The sequence below is a fragment of the Lolium rigidum genome, chromosome 1 (genome assembly GCF_022539505.1).
Source record: "Lolium rigidum isolate FL_2022 chromosome 1, APGP_CSIRO_Lrig_0.1, whole genome shotgun sequence".
Classification (NCBI taxonomy): Eukaryota; Viridiplantae; Streptophyta; class Magnoliopsida; order Poales; family Poaceae; genus Lolium; species Lolium rigidum.
Window position 1 is genome coordinate 308,849,224 of NC_061508.1, and position 23,501 is coordinate 308,872,724.

Consider the following 23,501-nt stretch of genomic DNA (forward strand, 5'->3'; position numbering starts at 1 on the left):
CAGACACCAGGGCGGCGCGGCCCGGGCCCCGGCCGCGCGGCCTGTGGTGTCGGCGCCTCGTGACGCCCTTTGACCTACCCTTCCGCCTACTTAAAGCCTCCGTCGCGAAACCCCCGTACCGAGAGCCACGATACGGAAAACATTGCTGAGAGGCCGCCGCCGCCAATCCCATCTCGGGGGATTCAGGAGATCGCCTCCGGCACCCTGCCGGAAAGGGGAATCATCACCGGAGGGGCTCTACATCATCATGCCCGCCTCCGGATTGATGCGTGAGTAGTTCATCCTTGGACTATGGGTCCATAGCGTAGCTAGATGGTTGTCTTCTCCGCTTGTGCTTTCATTGTTATAGATCTTGTGAGCTGCCTAACATGATCAAGATCATCTATTTGTAATGCTACATGTTGTGTTTGGTGAGATCCGATGAATAGAGAATACTATGTTAAGTTGATTATCAATCTATCATATATGTGTTGTTTATGTTCTTGCATGCTCTCCGTTGCTAGTAGAGGCTCGGCCAAGTTGATACTTGTAACTCCAAGAGGGAGTAATTATGCTCGATAGTGGGTTCATGCCTCCATTAAATCGGGACAGGTGACGAAAGTTCTAAGGTTGTGGATGTGCTGTTGCTACTAGGGATAAAACATTGATGCTTTGTCTAAGGATATTTGTGTTGATTACATTACGCACCATACTTAATGCAATTATCCATTGTTCGCAACTTAATACTGGAAGGGGTTCGGATGATAACCCGAAGGTGGATTATTTAGGCATAGATGCATGCTGGATAGCGGTCTATGTACTTTGTCGTAATGCCCTGATTAAATCACATAGTAATCATCGTTGATATGTATTGAATCTCTATTTGTCAATTGCTCGCCTGTAATTTGTTCTGTAATTTGTTCACCCAGCATGTTAGTTATCTTATTGGAGAGACACCACTAGTGAACTGTGGACCCCGGTCCATTCTTTTACATCTGAATACATTCTACTCGTTTTTTCTTGTTCTTTGCAAACAACCACCATCTTCCACTCGATACGCTTAATCCTTTGTTTTCAGCAAGCCGGTGAGATTGACAACCTCATCGTTACGTTGGGGCAAAGTACTTTGATTGTGTTGTGCAGGTTCCACGTTGGCGCCGGTTTCACTGGTGTTGCGCCGCACTACATTCCTCCACCAACAACCTTCACGTGCTTCTTGACTCCTACTGGTTCGATAACCTTGGTTTTCTTTCTGAGGGAAAACTTGTCACTGTGCGCATCATACCTTCCTCTTGGGGTTCCCAACGGACGTGTACATCTACGCGCATCAGAGGGCGACTTCAACTCCAAGATGGTACAAGCCAATGCCCCGCCCGCCCATAAGTGCCTAGATTCAGTGAGGGAATAACGAGGTTGAACCATACAAAAGAAGGCATTGAACGAGAAGTGTCGGTGATGGTGTACATAGTGCCTCGGAAGCCCATGCTCTTTCAACCAGCAACGACTCGAACTGGTGCACCGAGGACTCCCCGAACCACCTAGGCTACACCTCCAAGAAGGAAACGACACAGCCTCACTAACACCGCCTGGTTCGAAGACCGAATCAAGGTTTCCCCTGGTGCTCTAGGGAGGGAAGAACGGGCAGAGCCATGACGGCGCCTCCAACAAGGTGACGACGCTCGTGGGTGTCGCCGTCATTAGCTTATGAAGGGATTTTTACCCGGCACTGTCGTCAACCCTAGGCCCATCGGATATGCGGAGCAAGGAGCCGCCTTTTGGCCTCACCGCCGTCAAGAGCGCCTCACTGCCGTCAAGAGGTGATCTCTGTCGTCATCAGAGCAGGAGGTGCCGACCACTGTCTCACCACAGCCGTCACAGGAGTAGAAATGCGAGAATCCAGCCCGCCGCCACCAGGCCGGCCGCCGACACCGCCACGCTGCCGAGCAACCGACGCCTAGATGCGACAACGAGTCTGCGTGCAACCGTGGATCTATATCTGGCCCGCGAGCGAGCGCTGAGTTCCAGTCCGTCACCGCATGGATGCGTCCAACGCGAAGGAGATCATCACATCCATTGTCATTGACGGGATGCGATCATAGCCGGAGCCCCGCAACACTTCATTGTGGGACATTCGTCGCGCAAGGGTGAGGCCTCGTCGCTGCCCGAACTTTACCCGACGGCTGCTGGCGGCAGAGGAGAGGGGGCGAGGGTGGGAGGGGCTCGAGGCCGGTGGCGCGGGTCGCCCTCGTGTAGCCTAGGGTTAGGCGACGCGGGGGTAGGAAGTTTTTTCCATTGCAAATACCTAAAAAAAGAACAACTAAAACCTCCGCCGACGAGAGGTTGTGGTCTGCCGCACGTCCAAATCCCCAAGGCCACCGAAGATATATAGGGCGGACTAGGGACGTCACCGGTGCTGAGGAAGAAACTCTAGATTGGTTTTCTTGAATCACCTCAACATCATTTGAAAAAGGAAAAAAAAAAACACGCTGAACGTACACCTTTTTATTCCAGGAAAATGTCGCTTTTACAACGCACGCAGCGACACACACAACCTCGAAATTAACACGGAGGTATACGTACGTAGATACGGGGTGATACATACTGTATGAATAATAGAGGGTACACTAGCAGTCTAGTACACATCTACTTGCCCATCCATGAAAGCACGAGCTAGCTAGCCTGCTCGATGACTGATGACTCAGGCGCAGGTGAAGCCCTTGGGCACCTTGCAGCCGCAGTAGTTTAGCAGCAGCGTGAGGTCGACATCGATGTCGAGGTTGATGCCGAGGACGTTTGCGTTGATGGCGAGGCAGACGCAGGCGGCGGCGTCCAGGTCGACGAGGCCGGAGATGAGGGAGCAGCAGGGCTCCTTGGCCGGCTGCGGCCCCAGCACCACGTGGATCAACCCGTCCAGCACGTCGGCGCACACCGCCAGCTTCACCGCGTTCACCGGGCAGTGTCCCGCCGGAGAGGGGCACGGGTGGCCGTTACACGCCTCCGCCGGCCGCGCGCCGCCCAGGCACAGCGCGGCCACGACCACCACCGCCACGATCATGCTTGTCTTCGATGCCGCCATTGCTCGATCTAGACTACGCGCGTGAGTAGCTAGCTAGTTAGCGATAGGACCGGTGATGGAGCTTGTGTGAGTGTGGTGCATATGGAAGAGATTTTGGAGGGTATTTATAGGAGACTACTGGTGTTCATCCATGGCCAGATATGATTTGTCTTCTCTGGGGGCTTGGGGCCATCATTGATTTTGCTTACTGACGTGACATGTTGTAAGATCGCACCGCTAATTGATATGTTGAGCGAAAAGAGTGTCAAATTCATGCAAATCGCGTATATTCTAATTGGCCGGCCATCAGGTGAGAAGAGCTATAAAATTGATCTAGCCTAGTTTCACACTAGCTAGTCGCGGCAAAACGATTTCTGGTAGCAACGTACAAACACCCGTGAGCCTTCAGCCGGCCAATGTCAAAATCAGATGATAAGTTTTACTTATACAAACATGTCGGTCCAATTTTTGTCAAACACACTGACACGGCCGCTTCGGAGCCTAATTTTGACAATAAAATCAACGTAAGATTACAAAGTCCAACGGCAGATTGTCGTGTCCCGTGACACTAGTCCTTCACAGAAGAATTCGTTTTACTTGCACTGTGATTTGTGTATTTGAATTACAAATTAGGTTGCAACTAAGAGTGAGTTGCAGCAGGTTGGGTTACACCTAAAAAAATTCAGTCACAAGCAAATACCACTACAGCTCCTGTGTGGCCTCTTGTCGAGGACTGCACATTCATGGTGCAGTGTCGCGTAGTTCCGTGAAGAGACATGTTTTAGCTGCCCTTACGTGCGGTTGTACAAACTACAAACCTACAACTTCTTGTTTACAGCTGAAGTTACTTGTTGATGTCGTCTGTCAATTATATTCACCATGCCATTACGATGTTCCAACCTGCTTACCTGCACTGCTTGGTGTGACAATTATACCATGTCACCCACTTAGGTAAGGAGACATATTTCGGCCTGCAAGTTATTGTCGATAACCGAATATGTGCGTTGATTGTGCCTGTAAGTAATTCAGTTCTCCATCGTCTTGTTGATTATAACTGACACTGCATGCTGTATCCAGCAGAATCTAGTGCACATCAATGTAACTTGCATTACAAATCTAATTCGATGCCGAGGAAAATAAAGTTGGTCACGCCATTTTTTCTCTCGTCGAAAAAAGGCTCAACCGACCAAAAGACACAAAGCGGTGGGTATGACAATTGTCATTTTTTTTACCTGTATGTATGGAGGCAAGAGCAAGTCACCAACTTGAAGGCGGACATGAATATATGAGACACCACATCTAGCTTGCCATGCCAGGATGATGATTCCAATGTGTTGCACCCTGATGAAACATGAGTTCCGTGACCCCCCCCCCTCCACGCCGTCATGGGGTCACAATATTGTTGGCGCACCCACTGTTCAGTGCTTCTGTTGAGTATCTTGTTGTTATTTGGTGGATAAGTTATATTCTTAAATTGTGTTGTATACCATATGCCACTAATAATTGCCATATGTGTCACTGTTGTAAGTAGTTTTCCGTGTTCCTGGGGGCATAGATGGATTGCCTATGATTTTTATATAGTATGTCACGACTATTTAGTCAAGTTTTGGACTTTATATATATGGTTCTATGATGGTAACATACAAATGCCGATTGTGTGTTAATTCACCTATATGATATCGTAGGGCCGCACCTTAGTGTAATGAAAAGGAATATGTATGACAGGACATGATAGAAATCTTGTCCATATCTTTAGAGTTGAATTAGGGGTTATATATGATCGGGCACCTTGGAACTAAAGAAATGCTTGTACATTTATGTCTTAATGAATCCCTAGTTGGCTCATGTAAATGGCTTAGCAACCAATCATTAGAGGTGTGTTTTCTCATACTTGTGGCTGCACCTATTTTAGGCTCTGTCCAACAAGAATAAAACTTACTAATTATTTGCCATGCTTTTCTAGAAATCCTTATGCCATAAAGTCTGTGTCGCCCTTGAGTATGCTTGTCTTGTATAAGAACACATCCAAGCTTGTTCTCTTGTTGAAGAGAGGATTGAGGTTTCTCTGAAAACAGCATTTAAGTTACTTGCAATTTACTTTCCCACTATCTCACTTTACTTGGCATTTACTTCCCGACAAATTATAATCAAATAAATAAAAATCCTTGCATATTTTTTTTTGAATTTGCTAACCAATAACTTTAGCTTCTCATGGGTTCAACAACCTTTTCTATTGGAAAGGTACTAGAATTGACCTCCTACACATGTGGGTTACTAAGATATTTTTCTATCGTAATTGCCGGTGAGCGTAGTGCTACTGGTAAGTTGGTCGGATAAGGAAACATAGAAGATGTTTTTAATATTTCAGTTTTTCTTTATTATTATTAGTTTTTATTGGTACTAAAGTTGTTAAGGCTTCTCTTTTAAGTTACATCCATCATGTTACTGATGATTCTGCTAGACCTCTGGAGATATGGGAGGGGTACGAAATACCACATAATGCTACACATTATGTTGGGAGCAACTCTTTTGCAGAAGTGTTGAAGAAATTATTATTTATGTCTCTTATTGGTGATGCACGCAAATTGTATGATTCTATGCTGCACATAGATAGAGATAATTGGAATTATGTGAAGAGGGCTTTCTCTATAAAATAGTATACACCTCTCAAAGCTTATGGTACTCGCTATCACATTCATTACTTTTGGCCTCATTTTGGAGAAAGTATAACTCAAACTTGGGGGTGGTCGAAAGATCTCCTTCGCAAGAATAAATCTCATGATTTTTTTAAATGCATCATATTGATTAATTTATACGTGAGATTTCCTCAGTGGCATAAGGACTTCTTGGATAATTCTTCTGGGAGGACTTCCACTCATAAAAGTAATGATGAAGCATGGAGTCTATTAGACAAAATTTCTGAAAACACCGATAATTGGAATCTGGACAAATGTAAGATGTCTAGTTGGGAATATTTTTTTGAAGGTACTAGTTTGGAATATGAATATACTTGTGTGGAGAATTTATACTATTTTATTTTATTTTTTAACTGAATAATAAGTTTGGTCTTGATTCTCTTGTTTTTATTGAAATTCCTAAAGCTTTTGCTTCTTATGTATCACTTCCAAAAGAAGGAGTTACTGGATATGTTGTACCTGGTAAAGTTGTTTCAATTGTGCGTAAGATTGTTAAGAAAGTTGCGGTTGTCTCACATGAGGAGCCTAAACAATATGTTGAAGATCCTCCATTCCCTAGTGGAATGAAAGAGAATCTTCTTAGATCGTCTATAAGAGCTCCTAGAGAGATTGTACTCCATATGAACAAATTGAACTTTGTCATCAAGTTTCTCCCATAAAAGAATTAAATGAGGAAGATCCATGTAAAGTTCACTGATGTGAATACTCAACTAGAAATCAAGCATAAGCGTAAGCGCAACGTGCGGGAAACGTTTTATATCCGTCACTGTTGGTACTACTTGTTATGATGGCCTTGGTCATTTGGGAGCAAGCATAAACGCAATACCATAATCATTATATTTAGATATCAAGAATGATATTGATCAAATACAAATGGAAGAGACATGCATGACTATCTAACTGGCTACTAAAGAATATATTTCTCCTATTTGTATGGTTAGAGATGTTGAAGTAATTGTCGGAAATATTAAATACCCTGCTGATTTTGTATTACTTGGTTGTCCTCTAGACGAAATTTGTCCTCTCATATTTGTAGTTACATACAGTAGGCGCTGAAATTAACTTGCCTAAAGAAAAATTCTTCATAAAATATGCTGGAGAGAAACTGAATTTTAATTTTTCTAAATTACTGATAAGAAAGTTAGTAAAGAACTTCAAACTAAAGATGAAGTGAAAAATCTACCTTATCTAGTTGTCGCTTCATCATACGCGGTGGAGAGGTATATGATTAATTAAAAAGAACCATTCTCTAATGATGAAAGAGATGCAATAGAACACAGACTATCACAACAACCACGTGTTTTTCAATTAAATATTCCACCTGAAATTTTGGGAGAGCTACCTCCGCGAAAAGGAGATCCTAAATTTGAAAATAAAATATATCATGACATTATCAATGCTAACCCTTGATGTGTTACGAGCGCACATGTTTGCCATTGGATACTCTCTTTATGATTTGAAAGGTATAAGTCTAGCCTTATGCAAGCACAAATTTCATTCGGAAGAAGATGTGAAGCATGTTGTTGCTTCTCAATGGCGTCTTCATCATAGATTCAAAGAAGTGGTAAGAAAAGAAGTACTTAAGTTAATTGAAGGAGGTATTATTTATCCCATAGCAAATTTAAATGGTGCAGGGCGTGCCCAAAAAAGGGATATCACACTCGTTGCAAATGATGAAAATGAACTATAGCACACCAAACTGTTACCGGCTATAGAATATGGATAAATTTTAGAAAATTAAATAAAGCTACTCGCAAGAATTCAATCCACTGTCATCTATTGATCAAATATGAGAAATATTTTCTAAGCATTCTCATTCTGCTATCTAGATTATTATTATTTACTTACTATATTAAAAAAATTATGGAACTATTCATGAACGATTTTGTTGTGTATGGCACATGTTTTGATAATTGTCTTTTCAATCTTAGCAAAATTTTGTAGCGATATGAGAACCAACACTTTAATCTAATTAAGAGAAATTTCACTTGATGGTAACTAAAGGTGTGCTGCTTGGACGTCGAATATTTGGAAGAGGAATTCAAGTAAGTGGCACGGGTCCGTGAGGTCAAGGGCGGACACATACACACATACGAGGATGATGAGCGTGGATGAGGCTAATAACTAGCTCGTTTGATCAATTGTTTGGCATAATTGATTTAGCGGCCAACTCACTCTTTTGCTACATTATGTATCAATTAACATGTACATGTATAGCTAGTGCTTCATTTGAAGTAATTCGGATAAATTGGGAGTAATTTGGGATAATTTGGGAGAAAATTTGGATTCTTATTTGCAATTTTGAATATGAGGTAAGTGTGGTGCTATATTTTACATCACCTGAAATTGCACATGAGAAGTATTTTACATCACATCCAATAGCAAAAAAAAAAAAGATGTAAAACTAGAAACACACACAAATAGTTGATGTAAAACTGCCTTTTGCGTGTACTAGTAAAGGTGCGCGTGCCACACACGTCTAATATGCCAAATATATTACAACTATAAAATTTAAATTGTTTCTATGAGTTCAATTGTAGAGCTCGTCCCATGATTTATAAACTCTGCCTTAGAAGGATAGTTTTTTTAAACTCAAGCATCCACATGCCGACAACAAAAACCACCTCGAGATAAATAATAATCACAAGAGAGAACTGGAGAGACCCAAGATGGTAAGATGCATCGAATAACATTCAGAATTGGGAAGAAGAATCATATCAGCTTTATATTCTGAATTGCAACTGAGAAATGCTTGATCCCTCTTTCTCGGAACTGCGAACACAACAACAATCAGGGGCCTCTTCTTCTGCAAAGCACCGTAGAAATAAACCATTGCATTTGAGGCTGGCGGCTTAAGCTTTCTTAAGAAAAAAAAACTAAATAACTGAATTGCAATGCTCTAATTGGCAAATACCATTTCTACTGGAGTTTACCTATATATCCAAAAGATAAATGGCACTCATTATATTGGAAACGATAACATATACAAAGTGAAGGTATCCGGACATGAAGGTTTACTTTGTTGCTCTTGGCAACGGAAACAAAAGATAGAACACCATGCTGCGTGAGTAAACAACACAGTGAGAATTAGTATTACTGAGGTCAGGGGATACATATGAGCATGCAAGCTATGCTCCAGTTGAGATTGAAGCATCTTCAGTAACCACAAAATTATGGTTTATATAGACTGTTTGAACGATGGAATATACACAATGTTTGTCGTTAATACTACCAATATATAGAGTACAAAAAGAGAATTTAAACAACATATAGCGTACCAACTTCTTATACATGAACATGGAGTAAATTGAAGGTTTTTATAAACAACCTTAATTTCAGTTTCTTTGCACTAACTTGGAGTGTTGTAATCATACTGCTGAATTTAAGGTCCTATCATGAGCTGGAGTGACAAGTTCATGTCAATAGTATGCACATGGAAGAGGAATTGAAAAAAATGATAGAATTAAGTAGAATATGCAGGTCAGCAGGTGTAACCCAAGTTGATCCTTCTGATTATCAATTCACTGTAAATCTGGAAATTCATATGATCTTTTCTACCTATCGGTTGAAAAGATATAAGCCAGACTGCAAATTGTGATAAAAATTAACGGTTGTAGATTAACAGACAAGGTTCTGTCTTGGAGGCTGGTAGTTAGAAAAATAATGATCATGTATAAAATGTTGACAACATAGTTTTTCTTTAAATATTACCAACATAGAATTGTGCCCATCATTCTTACGTTTAGAAATACAAAATTAGTAACCATTTTACTTCTATCATCGTTTAAAGAAAGCTTTCTACTATTACTTTTGGAAATAGAAAAATAGTAGTCCTTGCCCTTGGTATAGATCTAGTTCTCATTTCCAACACCTATACCAGTCCACTTCAAAGGGAGAAATTTATCAAGCACTGCAAGAAAGCAACTGACTTCCTTAGGTGCAAAAGGAAGTATGCTATGCGATCATCATGCCTCAATTCAGTTTTGTTACCAAAATTAGGCTGTTTTTTTTTGCGAGGAAACCGCTGACTGGATTGGAAGATGGAGCAGGACGTGCCGATGGCGTGCCGCCGCTGCATCTCCACACACGTCTTGGATTGGAAGATGTCCTCCTGCGGACGGGAAGTCGTCGGGCCTCGAACTCCGGAGAGCCTCCACCCTACTCCATCAGCAACACCTCCGAGCCCACCAACAGCAGCTTCAAGATCCACAACTGGATGCGCCGCCTCGCGATCCAGAGGAGGAAGAGACGCACGGCGCCCGACCGCTCCGAGGAGCCTCGAACGCCGACAAGGAGGTCGCTCGACGGCTGAGCTCCACAGAGCCACACCGCCGGAGAGGGGAACGACCGCCTCAAAACACCAAGTCAACCGCGCGGCCACCTCCACCACGCCGCCAACCGAAGACCTCCGCGACCCTAGACTATGTGCACGACAGGATCCGATGTTTCCCCATTGTCCCGCCACCGGACGGTGAGGAAACGACCGGATCGCCGCCGGCGAGTTTGCTCGGGAGGAGGGGTTCAGAAAATCGCCTTCACTTTAGCGGAGAAGGGATAAGGACCAAGGCTCCTGTACCAAAATTAGGCTGTTAACGTACTATACATAGGATTCAAGGCAATGGCAGCATATAGCATGCGATGCCCAATCTCAATACTTAGTGGTTAGCCTATTTTATTATGGGAACATTCTGCACAAAATATATAACCACTTTAGATGACTGCATACTGGCAACCATTATAACAAAAACTAAGAGATCCAATCAAAGTGATTACCTTGACAATCTCTCCTGGTAGGAGGTAGAAGAACCCCCGCGGAGTCCTTAACTGGTGAATTTCCCTTTCTTCATGGAAGCACACCATGTGATGATCGCCTATCATATCACCTTCTTCTACCTGCTACTGACACAGATGCAAGAAGACTAATGCATGCGCTTCCTCCACACTCTATCTGGTCTCAAGATGTCACATAATAAAGAAAAAAATTAAGATAGATGGCAATAGAAAGTAAAGAAAGAATCACTTGACCAGTAACCCACAATTGAAACCAACAATATAACTAAATGATAACATTCAAACATAGCGAAGTGGGATCTTTCTTTCGCTTACATGGTAAAACCGACTTCATGATTGTATTATATGTTGCGGCAATATTTATCGATAGTGGAGAGGTGGCCGGTTGGACAATCTCTATCAATTCTCCCCACTTGTGCACTACCTCTTGTTATATTAGAGTGAGAAAAAAAAGCATGAATACAAAATTCAATTAGAAAGGGAAAACATATAAAGAGTTGTAGTATCGAAGACAACTAACATAAAAGGAATAAAATCCATATAGACGAAGAAGTAATATAGCAATGCACCAAACTTATTCCATTTCCTTGCACTCTCGTACCAATCTATAATACTACAACAATCACATTAAAGCAGCAGTAAGCACCTAGTGACCAAAAAGTCCAATGAACTTAGAATTAGTTCTCAAAGCCAAAAATGTGATGAAGCTGATCTGGATACTAACTTGTTGAGCATGCATTGACTGGTGAGGCATGAACCAGAAAGCTGCATCATTGCACGCGATCGAGATGTTGCCACGGACAGGCTATCTCCCTTCTATAAATCCCACAAGAAAAGCACAAAACTTTCAGGAGTACTTGAACCAACAGAATCACAATTTGATGCCTGAAAGTACCTACCACATCCAAGATGTTGAAGGCAAGCTTAAATATAAAAATGAGATATTGCATTGCCTGGAAAAGAGAAAACAATGTATTCTCTCGAAATAAACTATGCCATGGAACAGAGCATACTCTTGCGGAAATTATATATCATCAAATTTTAAAAAGCAAAAAATTGTAGGTATATAAAAATGGAAAAACAAATGTAGAACCATCTCAGTTGTAGTTATAATTATTTTTTTATATCTGATCAAGTATTTTAAGGGAAGAGCCAAGAAAGGAAACCAAAGCAGATGCAAGCATCTCCAAAAAAAAAGAGCTTCAGCAAACCTTCCTTGACATCGTCTTAATTAATTTACATGACCAAAGAAACTAATGCATGGATTAGACCTCAAGAAAACTTATTGGACCCTGAAAAGTTTAAAGGAAGATTTTTTTTTTCCATTTACATGCATATGAGATGAATAAACTCAACACCAGTGTGTACCTTTGTAAACTGAAAATGGTTCTTGCAGATATTGCATATTAATCATAATTTTAGGCTCCATTATTGCATAATTCATATTGTATGGAGAAAACCAGAGGTAGATGATGATTTGGAATTACACTGGAATAACTTGCAAGGGCAATGATTATATTTGTAAGATGCATCGGTGTATTGATAGAAACCTCCAAATTTCCGTGAACCTGACAAAAGTAAAAGATCACTAACTTTCTAATCTTCTTTGTATGCATCATGTGTATCGAAAAGTATAAGCATGGCAAAACACTTATCCATTTAGGCATATCACATATTCCCAAACCAATTATTTGGAATTTAATTTGATACAATTGAATTTACCCTTACATTTAAATCATGCCACCAGTATATTTGAATTTTCTCTGCAGTGAACAACTTGAAGCTAACTTTGAAGAACAAAATATCGTGAACAACAGAACTAAAGTTTAATAGTTGACCCATAGAATCATAATCAGGTGCCAATTGAACTCCAGATCGGACGTAGAAAAAAATTAGACCATTTTTTCTTTTGCAAAGATGACATGCAGATATAAGCATATCTATTAACACAAGAATTTCAGTAATAACCTTGTTCTACTGCACCTCTTCTTCTTGTGCCTATCTATTTCTTCACTCACTCCATGAACCTAGAAGAAAAAAATAGAATCAAAATTGTTCTCAGTCACACAAGTGATCAAACCCGCCAAATAGATAATTTCCAAACTCACTTTAAAAAGGAAATATGCATACTTGACTGACTGTATAGAACATTTATGTGCAGCATTAGTGTTCTCCAACCCAATACCGTAGTTGATCTGCCCTTGCCATTTTTTCCACCTCCTTATTTTTTGCTTATCCCGCTCGGCAATTATTTTTAACCGAAAATGATCATAACTAACATCAAAAGCATAGATAACTTGTGCTTCGTATCTTGGTCTCCCAATGCTGATTCCGATATTGCGTCATTGCAAAATATTGCCTACAGCAGAAGAAATGTGACCATATGAGTCTAAGGATGCATCTTTCCTTAGACTATAAGATACATGGTGCGAAGAAAAGGTTTCTAAATCAAATCTACTTAAAACAATGCGGAAAGTAGATAATGCCAGAGTAGTTCAGATATCATAGAAAATGCTGCAACGAAAAATTGTACAGATTCCGAAAATGTAAGCAAAGAAATGCGCATGTATCTGATTGCAGCCATGCCTCCTTTTTTAAAGACCGGCATACTTAGCAATAATTGAATATACATTCAGGAAAATCATGAAACACTCTATATTTACAATCTTCAAATGTATAGAGGAATATAAAAATTGCACATCTATGGAATTCTGCTGATAGTTCTTGCTTGAGAACGATGGAGGATATGTTACTGAACAACTCCACCATCAAGCACCAGCAGATCTATGGAACTCTCAATTTAACAATTAAATAACAATTGTAAATCAATTCACAATGAGATAGTTCATTTCATTGAGGACATTACTACAAGCAAAATAGGGTACTGCATTCTTATAGATGAATTTTGATTATGGGTCAAGATACTACTGTCAATGATAGGGCAACCAGATACTTATTGGTGTTAAAATTTAATAAAGAATGCTCTTCAGGTTTGTACCTTTGTCAAGAACATACCGGTACTCACTACCAAGGTCTCCCGCCTTCCTGGGCTGCCGAGACGTCGTATACGAATCTGATATATATAGGATTAGGTAAAAATATAAGCAGGCTAAGATTAGATTAGTGATTTACAAGAACATACCACTGGGCTGACTTACGAACGTAACGTAAGGCAGAGTAGGAGAAAGCGGCAACAATATGGGTGAGGACACCATGATCGGCCAGATCAGCTCCTGCTGGCCCTGAGAAGTGAGAACGATGTCCACCGTGTCTTGCTAGTTGCGGCCATGACGACCAGATCGTGCCGCCTGTGTTGCTGGATGCGCCGACTTACGGGGAGAGAAGGACGGCGTGATGGTGGCGTCGACTGAGCTTCGATTTGTGGGAGCGGTTAATGGCGTGCCGGCGGCGACGACCGGGAGCGAAAATGGCGTGCCGGCGGCGGAGACGATGGGGAGGGGAGTGCGAGACTACGCTGGCTACGGCGACGACCGAGGGAGCCGGGAACGATCTGGACTCCGAGGGAGCCGGGAACGAAAATGGCGTGCCGGCGACGACCGAGATTCTGGAGGTTTGGATCGTGGGGCGATGGCAAAGAGCCAGAGGCAGAGGAGGCGTTGATAGAGTGCGGTTGCTTTTGGTGAGATCGTGGGACGAAGCGATTTGCGGGACGTCTGACAGTGTTTTACGGATAAACACGGGAGTGATCCTGATCATTGATCGCAAGTTGTACGGCCACGATTTTATGGATCTGCCCCCTTCTGGGTCTTTTTATATTATATATAATATATATTAGTGGAGATTTTACATCACGTGTTGGAGATGCTCCTAGTGGCCAGACCTAGATAAATACAGAAATTTTGATCCAAGATTGTTTGATACAACGAAAAAAACGCTAAAGAATTCTACTCAAGATCCAAACCATTCCTCAAATATGTTACGTGGCCACCACTGAAATCCTGCATTGCCGTTTGACTCAAAGTCCAAGCCACTTGGGCGGCTCATCTCTTAGTGCATCTTCAGTGGTCCAACACAAACGGACGGAAAGCAATTGTTTGCGTTCGTAGGTCGAAAAATAGGTTTGCACCCCAGCCAAACAGTTCGACGGAAAATGTTTGTTGTATCTGCAGGGACACAAATACGGCCTAAATTTGTGCCGCGAATGTCTCTGTGTGAACGCTGAGTGTGACCTTGCATTTCTAGTCGGCCCCGCACGCCTAGGGACATCGAAATCGAACAAAGTTCGCTCGTGTTCCTTGATGGCGCGTGACGGGGCTTGATGGAGTGTTTTAATTCTTCCTCGGTAACAACGCCAGAAAATCTTGATGGCGTGCAGTTGTTGGGGGAACCCCAAGAGAAAGGTGTGATGAGCACATCATCAAGTTTTCCCTCAGTAAGAAACCAAGGTTTAATCGACCAGTAGGAGAAAGACGTGACTTCTGAAGGTGTTGCTAGCTGACTATTAGCAGGGCGCACTACCGGTGTTAGCAACAACGTGAAACCTGCACACAATACAACCACAATATTTTGCCCCAACTTACAGTGAAGTTGTCAATCTCACCGGTTTGCTGAACATAAAAGATTAGACGTATCGAGTGAAAAGATATGTTTGCAGTAATTAAAGAGAACATGATTGCCGAAATTAAACATAACAAGATTGCAGTGGTTGAATTTACCAGTGTAAAGGAAAGGAACGGGGTCCACAGTTCACTAGAGGTGTCTCTCCATAAAGATAAATAGCATGCTGGGTGAACAAATTACAGCTGGTCAATTGACAGAATATCGATCATACATGACAAGATGATTACTATGAGATTCGTTTGGGCATTTGATGACCCACAAGTATAGGGGGTGTATCGTAGTATCTTCGATAAGTAAGAATGTCGATCCCAACGAGGAGCAGAAGGTGTTGGCAGCAGTTTCGATGAAGGATTCACTGTAAATGCTCACAGACAAGTATTCGGGGGTTTTGATATTGCGGATAAATAAAGTACAAGTAAATAAAATGCGAGAGAAATAATTGCAGCGAGTGGCCCAATCCTTTTTAGCACAAAGGACAAGCCGGTTTGTTTACTTATAATGACCAAACGTTCCTGAGGACACATGGAAATTTTAGTCTAGTGCTTTCGCTACATACAGCTGATTAATCTTCATTGTTTTGATAAGTGTTGCGTGGGTGAACCTATGCTAATGCACCGCCCTTCCTAGGACTAATACATACTTGTGATTATACCCCTTGCAAGCATCCGCAACTACAAGAAAGTAATTAAGATAAATCTAACCACAGCCTTAAACTCGAGATCCTGCGATCCCTCCCGCATCGATATACTAACGGGGGCTTAGGTTTCTGTCACTCCGGCAACCCCGCAATTAGCAACCGAATACAAGATGCACTCCCCTAGGCCCATAAATGGTGAAGTGTCGTGTAGTCGACGTTCACACGACACCACTAGAAGAATGACACCACAACTTAAATATCATAACATTGAATATTACTCAACCATAATTCACTACTAGCATTTAGACTTCACCCATGTCCTCAAGAACTAAACGAACTACTCACGAGACATCATATGGAATACAATCAGAGGTGATATGATGATGAATAGCAATCTGAACATAAACCTTGGTTCAATGGTTTCACTCAATAGCATCTACAACAAGTATAGAATAACACCGGGAGAGTTTCCCCTATCAAACAATCAAGATTTAACCCGTATTGCTACAGCGATGACGAGGTGCAGCGGTGGTGATGGCGGTGTAGATGGTGGAGATGATGATGATGATGATGGAGATGATGTCCCGCTCGATGACGATGGCGATGGCGTCGATTTCCCCCTCCGGGAGGGAATTTCCCCGGCGGATTCCTGCCCGCCGGAGAGCTCTTTTCTCTCTGGTGTTCTCCGCCCCGCAGAGGCGGCTGTAACCCTTCGTGAGGTCCTCTCCGTGGCTTAGGTTTTCGGGACGAAGGAGTACGCGAAGAAAAGGAGGCGAAAAGGGTCGTGGGCCCCCAGAGCATAGGGTGGCGCGGCCGAGCCTTGGGCCGCGCCGCCCTATGGTCCGGGCCCACGATGGCCCCTCTCTTCTTCCCCTTCCGGCTCCCTCCGTCATCTGGAAAAATAGGAATTTACGTGAAATTCCCTTCCACGATTGATCTTCCGAAATATTGCGTTCGACGGTGCTTTTCCGGCGAGAATCCCGGCTCCGGTGCTTGATCCTCCAATGATGATGAAACATGCAAAATAGATGAAATAACATAAGTATTGTGTCCCAATATGAAATATATCAATGAATAACAGCAAATTATGATACAAAATAGTGATGCAAATTGGACGTATCAACTCCCCCAAGCTTAGACCTCGCTTGTCCCCAAGCGAAACTGAGCTCGATAAACAAGACCACGTGTTTATGGAGTGAAGAGTCGATAAATAAAATACGGACAAGAAGCATCATATTCATTCACACAAGACATTCTAGTAAACAACTTCCTTATATAACTCATCTCGAAATAAGTAAAGAGAAATCACAAGTAAAGGTGCATAAGAAATCATAATTGGTGATGGCAAACTTTGTTCTTGGTCAGAGAACTACTAACGGATTGTACTTCTAAGCAAAGCTTTCATATTAGAATTTATAGCTGAGCCTTCATATTTAAGCATGACAATCTCTTTATAATCATTGATAACTTCAAAGTCATATTCATTCAGATAAAATTGGTACTAAACAAGAAAGTGTAAAAGACATGATTAACTGAATCATAGCATAAATGATTGGTTCACAACAACTCAATTGCTTGCTTGAGATAGAGGGAAATAGGTTTACTCGACTCAACATAAAAGTAAAAGACAGGCCCTTCGCAGAGGAAGCGAGGGATTAAATCATGTGCCGGAGCTTTTTAAGTTTTGAAATCATATAAAGAGAATAAAAGTAGGATTTTAAGAGGTGTTTGTTGTTGTCAACGAATGGTAGCGGGCACTCTAACCCCCTTGCCAGACAAACTCTCGAAGAGCGGCTCCCATTTTATTTTTGTTTTTGGGTGGCACTCCTTCCAACCTTTCTTTCACAAACCATGGCTAACCGAATCCTCGGGTGCCTGCCAACAATCTCATACCATGAAGGAGTGCCTTTTTATTTTAGTTTTATTATGTTGACACTCCTCCCCACCTTTGCTTTCTCAAGCCATGGCTAACCGAATCCTTCGGGTGCCGTCCAACAATCACAAACCATGGAGGAGTGTCTATTTTGATTAATTACTTTGGGACTGGGAATCCCATTGCCAGCTCTTATTGCAAAGTTATTGGATAAGCGGATGTGCCGCTAGTCCATTGGTGAAAGTTGCCCAACAAGATTGAAAGATAAAACACCACATACTTCCTCATGAGCTATTAAACATTGACACAAATAAGGAGTAGTGGTTTGAATTATTTAAAGGTAGCACATAAAGTATTTACTTGGAATGGCAGAAAATACCACGTAGTAGGTAGGTATGGTGGACACAAATGGCATAGGTTTGGTCTAAGGTTATGGATGTATGAGAAGCATTCCCTCTCGATACAGGTCTTTGGCTAGCAAGGTTTGATAGCAAGCATAAAGTTGAGGGAAACAAACAAATATACATATGATAGAAACAATCATGCATCTTTCTCATAAGCACAAGCAATTTTAACTTTAGAATACTAAGCATAGAGATAATAGTAATATATCTAATTGTATTTCTCTCTTTTATTAAACATCAAGATGTTGTTGCTATTGACCAATGCTAAGTTTGCCAAAACCAAATAGATTTACTTAATGCTCCCAAAGTGATATCAATACTCATGTCAAGAGTAATCATATAATGGAGATTGCAAACTAAAATAAGGTGTGCAAAAAGTAAATGATAAGACTTCTCATTAATATTCCATAACGATAACTCACACCAATGGATACATAGATAACTAAGAGAGATACTTCCACATTGCATACTATTCTATATAATAACTTCCCTACTCATGATATGACACTACTTGATAGTAAAAGATAAAGGTGGTGGTGATGTGATACCGCGGCACTCCCCCAAGCTTGGAACAAACCAAGGGGATGCCAATACCGATGATGAATTACTCCTTCGGTGATGGTGGTGATGGATTCCTCTCGCGCTTCATAAGGATCTCCTTCAGCTTCAGCTTCTCAATTTTGTAATTCTGCACCAAAACCCGAAGAGACTCATTGTTACCCGAGTGTGGCGGTGACGGCCTTGTGCTCGAGGTTTGAGTAATATTCCGACGATTCTGCGAAGTCGCCGGTTCTCCTCCTGAAGTATTTCCACTTCCCTTTTGAGAGCACGATATTGATCACAAAACTCATCAGCAACCCGTATTGCTTCCTCCACACAAGGGAAAGAGTCGAGGTCCAGAGCAGGCGGAAGGGCTCCCTGCAAGTTATGAGAAAAAGAACGCCCAGTATTAACCGATCCCACCAAAATTGGCTTACTCCTCGTAGCTTCCCACTCTCCTTTTGCTGACGCTATCTTCTCCTTCTCCTTGTTGATCCTCTCATCCATCTCTTCCCTCCAAGGCCCCTTGTCTTTGTTGTTGGAGGCCATGGTGCTTCTAGATCAAAACAAATCTGGCAGAAAACAGCTCGAAACAAAACACGACGAGAAAACGATATTACGGACCTCCAGGGGTCCGGGGGATTATATAGCAAATATTTTTACGACAAAAGGAAGATTCCAGGTCGAAAACGAGTCGGAAAGGGGCAACGAGGCGGCCAGACCATAGGTCGGCGCGGGCCCAGGTCAGGCCGCGCCGGCCTATGGTGGCACGCCCTCGCGCGTCTTTTCCACTCCGTTTCGATTCCGTAATTTTTCATATTTTCTAAAAACAGCAGAAATAATGTTTGGAAAGGTAAACGCAGACTTTTTATTACCTATACTGTTACCTATTCAAAGTCCAGTTACGGCGGATCGTCAATTTGTCCTTTGATGAAAGCCTCCGGTGTTTCCACTTGAATAATATCAACATCAACATTATAAGAATCACCCGAGATATAATGCTTGAGTCTTTGTCCATTCACCACTTGTGTGGCATTGCCTTGGAGAGAGCTAATTTTAATTGCTCCTGAACGATACACCTCCTCAACAACATATGGTCCTTCCCACTTCGAGAGTAATTTCCACGCAAAGAATCCGAGACGAGACCGATACAATAGAACTTGATCTCCAACATTAAATTCTCTTTTGATGATCCTTCTATCATGCCATTTCTTAACTTTTTCTTTAAAGAGTTTAGCATTTTCATAAGCTTCACTTCTCCATTCATCTAGAGAACTTAATTGCAACAACCTCTTATTACCGGCTAATTTAGGATCTTTATTTAGTTCTCTAACAGCCCAATAAGCTTTGTGCTCTAGTTCTAGAGGTAAATGACAAGCTTTTCCATAAACCATTTTATAAGGTGACATTCCCATAGGATTTTTATAAGCAGTTCTATAAGCCCATAGTGCTTCTTTCAATTTGCTAGGCCAATTCTTTCTAGATTTATTAACAGTCTTACCTAAAATAGCTTTAATCTCTCTATTTGATAATTCTACTTGACCACTAGTTTGAGGATGATAAGCGGAAGCAATTCTATGATTAATACCATACTTAGCAAGAGTTTTTCTAAAACCTCCATGAATAAAATGAGAACCTCCATCAGTCATAATATATCTAGGTACTCCAAATCTAGGAAATATAATATCTACAAGCATTTTTATAGAGGTCTCACCATCAGCACTTTTTGTAGGTATAGCTTCTACCCATTTAGTAACATAATCAACGACGACAAGTATATGAGTGTTACCGTCTCGAAGAAGGGAAAGGACCCATGAAGTCGAATCCCCAACAATCGAATGGTTCAATAACAAGAGTATAATTCATAGGCATCTCATTGCGTCTGGAGATATTACCAACCCTTTGACATTCATCACAAGATAAAATAAATTTCCTTGCATCTTTGAAGAGTGTTGGCCAATAAAAACCTGATTGTAGAACCTTCTGCGCGGTTCTATCTCCAGCGTGATGTCCTCCATAAACACTTCCATGACATTTATTCAATATCTCCTGTTGTTCATATTCAGGAACACATCTTCGCATAATACCATCCACTCCTTCTTTATATAAGTGTGGGTCATCCCAAAAATAATGCCTCAAGTCATAAAAGAATTTCCTCCTTTGCTGAGCTGAAAAGGTTGGAGGCAAATACTTCGAAACAATAAAGTTAGCATAATCCGCATACCAAGGGCTCTCTCGCGAGCTCACCTTTATTACAGCCAATTGTTCATTTGGAAAACTATCATTAACGAGAACAGGATCATAAGCAATATTTTCCAATCTAGACAAATTATCGACAACAGGATTATCAGCACCTTTCCTATCTATAATATGTAAATCAAATTCTTGCAACGAAGTACCCATCTAATAAGCCTTGGCTTAGCATCTTTCTTTGTCATAAGGTATCTAATTGCAGCATGATCGGTATGAATTGTAACTTTCGAATCAACAATATAGGGTCTAAACTTATCACAAGCAAAGACTACAGCTAACAATTCCTTTTCGGTTGTAGCATAATTTCTTTGAGCAGCATCAAGAGTCTTACTAGCATAATGAATAACATTTAATTTTTTATCTACCCGCTGTCCAAGAACAGCGCCTACAAGTAAAATCACTAGCATCACACATAATTTCAAAAGGCAAATTCCAGATCGAGAGGTTCGACTATAGGAGCAGTTGTTAAGGCTTTCTTTAGAGTTTCAAAGGCTTCCTTACAATCATCATCAAAAACAAAAGGTACATCTTTTTGAAGAAGATTAGTAAGCGGCTTTGAAATTTTAGAGAAATCTTTAATAAATCTCCTATAAAACCCCAGCATGACCAAGAACACTACGAATACCTTTAACATCCCTCGGATAGGGCATCTTCTCAATTGCTTCGACTTTAGCTCTATCAACTTCAATACCTCTTTCGGAAATTTTATGTCCCAATACAATTCCTTCATTAACCATAAAGTGGCATTTCTCCCAATTAAGAACAAGGTTAGTTTCTTCACATCTCTCGCAAAACTTTATCGAGATTTCGCAGGCAATTATCAAAAGAATTTCCATAGACAGAAAAATCATCCATGAACACCTCTACAATACTTTCGCAAAAACCATGAAAAATAGCAGACATGCATCTTTGAAAGGTAGCAGGAGCATTACATAAACCAAAAGGCATACGCCTATAAGCATAAGTTCCATAAGGACAAGTAAACGTGGTTTTCTCTTGATCTTTAGCTTTAACAGCAATTTGTGAAAACCCAGAATAACCATCAAGAAAGCAAAAATGAGTATTTTTAGACAACCTCTCTAACATTTGATCAATAAAGGGTAAAGGGTAATGATCTTTCTTAGTAACTTTATTAACTTTTCGAAAATCAATGCACATTCTATAACCTACAACTATTCTTTGAGGAATAAGCTCATCATTATCATTAGGCACAACAGTCATTCCTCCTTTCTTAGGAACACAATGAACAGGACTAACCCATCTACTATCAGCAATAGGATATATAATACCAGCTTCAAGGAGTTTTAATACCTCGTTTCTTACCACTTCCTTCATCTTTGGAATTAGACGACGTTGATGTTCAACAACAGGCTTTGCGTCTTCTTCCATATTAATAGCATGTTGACAAATAGAAGGAGAAATCCCTTTCAAATCATCAAGAGTATAGCCAATAGCTCCCGGTGTTTCTTCAATATTTCCAATAACCTTTCTTCCTCAATCTCCGAAAGCTTAGAACTAATAATAACAGGATATATTTTCTTATCATCAATATGAGCATATTTAAGATTATCGAGTAAAGGCTTTAAATCAAAAACGGGATCTTCCTTTGGTGGCGGTGTTGTACCCAAATCTTCCACCGGTAAATCATGCTTGAGAATAGGTTGGCGACTGAAAAATTTCCTCAAGCTCATCTCTTTCTTTCCTAAAAGCTTCACTTTCACTATTCTCCAAATGTTGCTGCAAAGGGTTATTAGGAACAAGAACAATAGATGCACACTTGCTCCATTTTAAAATCATTACTAGGCAAGTCGAGTTTTATAAGGAGTTTTGGTAAATTTAGAAAAGTTAAATTCATAAGGTTCACCAGCAAATCTAGTCAAAATTTTCTCTTTCTTACAATCTATAATAGCTCCACAAGTATTTAGAAAAGGTCTACCAAAAATGATAGGACAATGATCACTAGCAACAGAACCAAGTACCAAAAAGTCAGCAGGATATTTAATCTTACCACATAGAACTTCCACATCTCGAACAATACCAATTGGAGAAATAGTTTCTCTATTAGCCGGATGAATAACCACATCAATATCTTCAAGTTCACAAGAACCAATTTCGTGCATAATCTCCGTGTAAAGTTCATAAGGAATAGCACTAACACTTGCACCAATATCACATAAACCATAATAGCAATGATCACCAATTCTAACAGTATAGCATAGGAACACTAACTTGTTTGGATTTATTAGGATGTGAAACAATATTAGAAGCATCTTCACAGAAAATAATATGACCATCCTCCACATTTTCAGTCACAAGATCTTTAACTATTGCAACAGCAGGTTCAATTTTAATTTGTTCTTCAGGTTCTTTAGGTTTCTTTTCGCTTTTATTAACTGCACTAGATATGACAGAGTACTCCTTCATTTTAGCAGGGAAAGGAGTTTTTTCGATATAAGCTTCAGGAATAACATTATCAACAGTTTCAACCACTACACATTTGTTTACAGATGAATCAATTTTATCTTTATACGGTTCATGATACTTATCAAAATTCTTCTTAGGCAGTTCATAATGAGAGGCAAAAGCTTTATAAAGATTTGCAACAACTTGGGAATCAAGACCATATGTAGCACTCATATTACGAAATTTATCGAGTATCCATAAAAGCTTCAATGCATTTATAATCATAAAT

The 23,501-nt window shown here is 40.9% G+C and overlaps 1 protein-coding gene across 1 annotated transcript; it reads right to left on the reverse strand.

The window, feature by feature from the left end:
- Positions 1–2,677: 2,677 nt before the first annotated feature.
- On the reverse strand, positions 2,678–3,055 carry LOC124684115 (lipid transfer protein EARLI 1-like). Its single transcript, XM_047218509.1, has one exon. It carries the CDS (start codon positions 3,053–3,055, stop codon positions 2,678–2,680), a length of 378 nt encoding a protein of 125 aa, XP_047074465.1.
- Positions 3,056–23,501: the final 20,446 nt, after the last annotated feature.